Raw genomic sequence first — 6,524 nt, 5'->3', positions numbered from 1 at the left:
ATTTAAAATCTTCAATACAAAAACACCACAGTGAAAAAGTGGCTTTAGATGTAGGCCAATAGCGTTTAAGCTGATGTTGAACAGGCAGCTTTCGTGTCCAATTGAAAAGACCTTTCGGCACTCCCCTACCTTTCGGTACGCCCCCAACTTTCGGTACGCCCAGTTCTCCGACCTGCAGATACCCCGTCTCGATTTTTTCTGCACTCTCTCTCATTCTTGATAGAAAATCTGTGTGTGTGTGACATTGCAGAAACATTCTTTCATTTTTTTAAAGAATATGCTAACATTATTAGCAAATGCTGTTCAAATGTATATGTTTAATGTGAAATATCGGTTCACATACTTTTACCTCAGAATCACAAATTGATTTTGTTTTGTAAATGACAGCATGTACAGTGCAAGTCTACAAACCTAAAAAGATGTTTCGTGATCATCTTACGCCGCGTTCAAGACACCTCGGATTTAGGATATTTCCCGCGGTTTTATTGTTAATAAACACGTTTTAATGCTACTTAATCATTAGTACATTAATGTCTTTAGAACCATTTTATGTTACTAAATGCAGACGTTACTTCCTGGTTTGTGGTGGGAAATATCCCAAATCCGGGGTGTCTTGAACGCACCATTACAGTGGTATGTTACAACATATACAAGTGGCAATCAATATTTGCAGGGAAAAACAGTGAATTAAATAAAACCAGATTAACAATGTGATTATACTTTATTGAATATAAAATTATGATTTTCATCATTTTTAGAGATTTTTCTTCAGTGCTTCATGCAGCCTATTCAGTTATCCTCATCCAGGGAAGATTCATCTTCAAATTCCTATGGAAAAAAAGTATTTTTTAAAATTAAACCAATTTAAAAGTATTTATAACTCAACAAATTATAATTATTTATTTATCTATTTTATATTTGATGGACATTGATCCAAATTACTATGTATATATTAAACCCATCACATACAATAATACACATGCGCACCTTGAGTTTCTCCTGGGCTTCAGACTTCTCATCAGCAGTTATGGGGTCTTTATCCAATCGCTCCAGCTGGGAGAGATGTGAGATCAAATACAGCCTGTAATCATCCGTATTTGCTAAAGGATTGTCCAGGACTACAAGGACCCTCAGTGATTTCTCCACACTAAATAGAGCTTGCAAAGCCCTCTGAGAAGATATAAGGTTACCCCTTGAAGTGAAAAAATATGTTTTTATGATACCAAATAACATGACCGGTGACTAAAACTTATAGTGGCATAGTTAAGGTATGTCACTTACCTGATGTTAACATACTGGAGACATTTCATACTGGAGTTGATTCCATCCAATAATTCTAGTTGGTTATCTCTGAGGTGAAGAGTGTTTAGTTGCTCTAGCCTCTCCAGACCCTCCAGTCGCTTGATGTTGTTCTTAGCCTGTAAAATTAGATGACATATGAGATGGTACTGTAGATCCTTGGAGATAAATAACTTGCAATTTTATGTACAGCAAAGTAACTACCAGCCATACCAGGTGTAAGTGACGTAAATTAGAAAGGTAAATGCCATCTGTAGTTTCCAAGCAATTTCCTCTAAGCTCAAGTGTCACCAGATTGGTCAGATTATTACATTCCAAGCCTTGCATTGTCTGAATGCCATTACCTAAAATCATAAAGAATTTTGCTATTCAGTGGTAACAATAAAGTTGTCTATAAAATATGACATCACACAATGTTTATTGATTTATTACACAGCTATGTCTACACTCTACATTTATTGAGACAAACTAGTATTGGTACTATAGTGTAAAAGAAAGCATTATATTAAAAGTACAACAAAAAAGTGTCACTTACCAATAAGATTGAGGGTTTCCAGTGCTGTAGCTTTGAGGCCTTTCACATCACACAGACGGTTGCTTGCAAGGCTGAGCCACTGTAGGAAACCGAGCTGGTCAAACCACTGGCCTTCACACCGTTGAATCAGATTAGAATCTCCCTTAACCCATAGCAGGTGGGTAAGGCCAGCCAACGGAGAGAGGTCTGACAAATGATTGGAGGAAATGTCTAAGTAACGCAGATGGATGAAAGAGCTGAGCAAGACCAAATCCGTCAGACCCCTATTGTTGAGATGGGTCACAGAAACAGACATTTAAGTGTGTTCCTTTAGCTAACTATTTCATTAAAAGCAACTAACAAAACAGAGTTATACACACAAAAGCAATTAATAAGACAACTGATTTTTTTATTTGATTTGCAATAATACCCTTGGACAGATTAATGTCACATAACTGGCATATATTCTGTATTGTAAACATTTCTTACTTGTTGTTAAGATCAAGTCTGACATAGGCATGGGACAGACTGTTTCCGGTGTGGCACAGTAAAGATAAGCATTTAGCTACCATGTCCTGGTTTAGTGGACAGGGCTCAATCTGATAATAGAGCAAGAAAAAAGGCAAATCCCATCTGGTATTAATTCTCTTCGAAAAAGAACTGTAGTTGGTGGATAATATCTGTAAATGTAGGTTACCTGGTCTTCTGGTATCCCCTCTTTATCATGACCAACCTCACTTTCTTGCTCCTCATCCTCTGTCTCAGAGTCCACTTTTAGCACCTCATCTTCATCAAAGTCTGACATTTTAGGTCATTAATCTTTTATAAAAATGATTCGTCAGTTAACTGCGATCACAACTTCAACAGGCAAACTAGCGAGGTAACGTGAAAACAGGTTGCGTCAAACAAGAATTTCTCTTACCACGCTCACAATTTTTTTGTTAATGTAAAAGTCAAACCGATTTAATTCAAGTTGTAGAGCCGAAGTTTTCGGTTTCTGACGCCTCTAACAGAACCGTGTTTATGCACGTTACCATGGTAACACTCACGCGCACGCGACTTTGTGTTTTGTAGTTATGTTGCCATTAAAGAGATTACATGAAACCTCACTATTATTTACTGCTCTTATCAAGTGTTACCGCGTTTGTTAATGTGAAGTGATGAAATCAGTCAGAGAAATCACCTGCTGTTAAAATAAAAAGAGGCATAAAACAAACGTGCTCCTTTTTAAAACAATGTTTAATATTCACCAAAAACAAAAAAAACCCCACAAATACCCAATTTTCAAGTATAATAAATAAACCATCACGTAAGAGCAGAAGCTGTGCAGCCACCCCAGTAGGACAAACTTAATCACTTTTATAGCGAAAGAAAATCCTATTACCGTTCACAGTCTAAAGGCAACAATTGTCTAAACAATTTACTACGATTAGAAATTGCTTTAAATCTCTTTAAAGTTACTTTAAAATGATGAATTTTGAGAAGCAGACACATTCTCATTAAACTGCAACATGTGATGTAAATAATGTAAACAAGTGTATTTATAGTCATCATCTTCCTAAACATCTGACATGATGTTAAAATGAAGAATATGAGAATGTACATGTAAAAGTGCTTGTGTATTGTATAGGTCAAATTTTAAGTAACTCAAACAATCAATAAAACATTCTTGAAATTCTGTTTTGGTTAGTTTCAGATACACATCTTCAAGCAGGGTATTAGAACAAAATATAACAAAAATAGCCTTAATACACAATCCAAGTGCAAAAACGAAGATTTAAAAAAAATCTACAAATTCAAGTGTGTCCGTATTCAACATTTTTGTAAAATGCATCTAAATGGAAATAATCCTAAAAATACCCTTGATGTTCAAACCCTGAGAATACTGATGGCGGCAAGACGTCTCTGCAAGAACCATCTTCATGCCTCTGTTCATGTGCCAAGAACAAAAAATCTATGGAACAGCTGCCAATGTTTATATGACACTATATGACACTTCTAAAAAACTGTGCGTGTGCTCTTCAATATATAACCCATTTCATAAAGGTTCAAATAAGACCTGGCTTCTTTAAGATTAAATTTGCTCTATTCACACACCTGTAGAACTGAAACCATTAAAACTCTCTGTGATCTAATAATTTAACCAAAAACTAAAATAAAACAAGGTAGTAAAAATATGTCTGTATATAGATCTGTGCATTGTGACATCGTTCATTATATTTGTTGTGTTGACCTGTGATTGTGTTTATCCAAAATGAGTCTCGTCATCTGTCTATTCTATCTTATAGTTTCTGGTATGATCTTAGGTTAACCTAGCTATCCTTTTTGGATGTTCCCCTCGTAATTCTCCATGCAGATCAGGATGCGTTGGGTAAAATAACCAGGGTCAGAAATAGCCTTCATCAGATCATTCTGTACAAGGCACAGATCATACAGCTCTGATGTTGAAGCTGTTCGAGTCTGCAAGCCCTCTGGGTCCAAAAACACCTACAGAAACATTTAAGAGAATATAGTGACTGTTTATAAAGCTTGAGTTGGAAATTCTAAAAAAGCACATCACACACCTTAGGAAGGACAATAGTGTCCTCATCATTCTGCCTAATATTGTCATCAATGAAGATATGTTGAACCTTGGAGTCAAAAGGGTCAATCCAGAGTGGTTTACCTCCTAAAATGGAGTATGTGTTCCGTGCCCACCTATTAGGAAAGGAAAGTCTGCCATTGATAAACAACAATAATTCAGCACTCTATAGAACTGATCACCCTTTTCAAGTGCCTCCTCACCAGTCAAAGTGGTCCTGAAAGCCACTTAGACCCTCGGCAGCACTCAGATACTGGTACACACATCGCTCTCCTTCTCCTGTGGCTACACGCTCCTCTCCACGAGTCAGCACTGCACCCTTCCTGCTGCACCTAATCCGCCCGGCAGTTACATTCACCCTCAACTGTGAGGTTAAACGTTCATGAGGCTCATCTAGGATAACTCCAAGAAGACTTACACATCATCAAATATGAAATACCTTCAGAGCCGGTAGGTCGGGAAAGAGCGGATGTGACCCATCCTCAACAGCACGTCGGACAGTGGACAAAACCCGAGGCAGGTCTGTGCCAAAGGTACGGAAGACGATGGAGAACTCCACACCCTCTGAAGTCAAGTCGTGCAGCATCTGGAAGAATGAAGGTAGGATCCAGTGGTACAGCTTCCCATCTTCTCCTTTAACAGACAGCTCCTTATCCTCAGGTAAGTCGGGTGGCCATCGAAGCAGCTCCAGATGTTCCTCCAGGACCTTCCGGAACCGTCGGCCTGGGCCTACTGTGGTGAATCCTGCCACCCTGCCAAACTGGGAGTAGTATGTGACAGCACCTGTACAAGGCTGGAGTAAAGATGGTGAATCAGACATCCACTCCCATTTACCTGAAGAGAGAGCAGAACTAAGGGTTATGCTGATAATGTCTGCGTCACGATGCTACGTAATACTAAAAAAACGCAAATATCGTTATACACGATATAGGTCATTTTCAAATGTTTACTTTTTAAAGTAAGTTATGAGAAAACCCCTTACCTTTCGTCATACGCCCCCAGGTCACAGTGGACAGGAAGTATTCCAGAGCAGCTACACTTCCTTGTCTTGTGACTGCATCAGACACAAGGATTGTATTGTTGAGATCAAAGTTAAGGACAAGTTATTTGTCAGTTCTTCGCGAGTCAGTCAATGCTTTATCCTCACGTGTCCCGTTAGAGTTCACATCAGTTCTGCATCCGTTGCTTTTGAGTTCATCAAAACTTGTTTCACGCGTCCTCTCCGACTCCGAGTTATACATTGCGCTAAATGTTGATATGCTTGTATATTCAAAAACGACGTACTGCTATGCCTGTTTAAATAAAGACAACGATACAATAAAGTAGACGAACTAAAGGATCTTAAATTGGGGATGAGTGACAGTTCATCCAGATTGCATGTAGGTTAGGCAGATGACTCGCATCTCAACCAACAGACAGATAGTTGTAATACATGATGCTATTTGTGGAAGTTAGTTGATTTAATCATTCGTCGAGTAATTCTGTGCAAAATAATTTCGGATCGTTATTGCGTTTAAATCGCGGAGTTCTCTGACCGGCTTCTACAATGACAAGTTTGACTTCCTTGTTAGTGTGAAGTATCGCGAGACTGCCTGGGCGGCCGGCAACGGATAAGCATAGGTTGTGAGAGCGCGACCTACTGGCACTACGCGACAACGGAATCTAAAATACTGCAAAGAATACATTTGCACGAATCTAATCATCATAATCTCATAAATAAATCAAGATTATTTAAAATACAAAATTAACCTTTTTAAAGTAGTCAAAGGAAAAAAGCATAAAGCATTTAAGAAAGCAAATACTAGCATGACAAATTCAACAAATTTTTCTCTTCTGATTTAAAGGTGAAATATTATCTCTTTAAATGTCCTTGATCTTTAATGTAAAAATTGAAATAAACAAACATACAGCTATAACCTTTAAGGGTATTACGCAAAAAAGCTTTTATTTATATTAACCATTTCTGTTTTATTCACAGCAGCATTCTTCCGATCAAACCCCCAGTTCCAATTTACTATGCAGTCCAATACAAAAACAGAGGGAATGGAGGAAACAAGACAACTCACTCAAAACTGAGGAAAAACAAAGATATAATACACAGTACTAGATTATTTTAGGTCAACATGCATG

General features: G+C 37.9%; 2 protein-coding genes across 2 annotated transcripts; both read right to left on the bottom strand.

The window, feature by feature from the left end:
* Positions 1–723: 723 nt before the first annotated feature.
* Positions 724–2,888, bottom strand: lrrc23 (leucine rich repeat containing 23). Its single transcript, XM_057363267.1, has 7 exons — positions 2,511–2,888; positions 2,303–2,412; positions 1,835–2,097; positions 1,513–1,643; positions 1,282–1,418; positions 988–1,192; positions 724–828 (listed from the first exon to the last, which is right to left on the bottom strand). The coding sequence occupies exons 1-7, from the start codon at positions 2,616–2,618 to the stop codon at positions 790–792; spliced, it is 993 nt and encodes a 330-aa protein (XP_057219250.1). The 5' UTR covers positions 2,619–2,888; the 3' UTR covers positions 724–789.
* A 151-nt stretch (positions 2,889–3,039) lies between these two features.
* On the bottom strand, positions 3,040–5,966 carry si:dkey-32e6.3 (uncharacterized). The gene is made up of 5 exons (XM_057363269.1): positions 5,377–5,966; positions 4,834–5,228; positions 4,598–4,758; positions 4,378–4,510; positions 3,040–4,300 (listed from the first exon to the last, which is right to left on the bottom strand). The coding sequence occupies exons 1-5, from the start codon at positions 5,384–5,386 to the stop codon at positions 4,130–4,132; spliced, it is 870 nt and encodes a 289-aa protein (XP_057219252.1). The 5' UTR covers positions 5,387–5,966; the 3' UTR covers positions 3,040–4,129.
* Between the last annotated feature and the right edge of the window lie 558 nt (positions 5,967–6,524).

This window comes from Triplophysa rosa, linkage group LG21 (assembly GCF_024868665.1).
Source record: "Triplophysa rosa linkage group LG21, Trosa_1v2, whole genome shotgun sequence".
Classification (NCBI taxonomy): Eukaryota; Metazoa; Chordata; class Actinopteri; order Cypriniformes; family Nemacheilidae; genus Triplophysa; species Triplophysa rosa.
The sequence above is the reverse complement of the archived record's forward strand: the minus strand, read 5'-3'. Positions and strand labels throughout refer to the sequence as shown.

What these genes read in the sequence shown, in the direction of transcription:
- lrrc23 (XM_057363267.1), bottom strand. Translation starts at nt 2,618, where the DNA reads ATGTCAGACTTTGATGAAGATGAGGTGCTAAAAGTGGACTCTGAGACA. An exon ending in AGACTTGATCTTAACAACAA is followed by an intron (nt 2,098 to 2,302) that starts GTAAGAAATGTT and finishes TCTCAACAATAG; the next exon opens with GGGTCTGACGGATTTGGTCT. An exon ending in CTCCAGTATGTTAACATCAG is followed by an intron (nt 1,193 to 1,281) that starts GTAAGTGACATA and finishes TTTCACTTCAAG; the next exon opens with GGGTAACCTTATATCTTCTC.
- si:dkey-32e6.3 (XM_057363269.1), bottom strand. An exon ending in CCGACCTACCGGCTCTGAAG is followed by an intron (nt 4,759 to 4,833) that starts GTATTTCATATT and finishes TTAACCTCACAG; the next exon opens with TTGAGGGTGAATGTAACTGC. An exon ending in ACACTATTGTCCTTCCTAAG is followed by an intron (nt 4,301 to 4,377) that starts GTGTGTGATGTG and finishes ATGTTTCTGTAG; the next exon opens with GTGTTTTTGGACCCAGAGGG.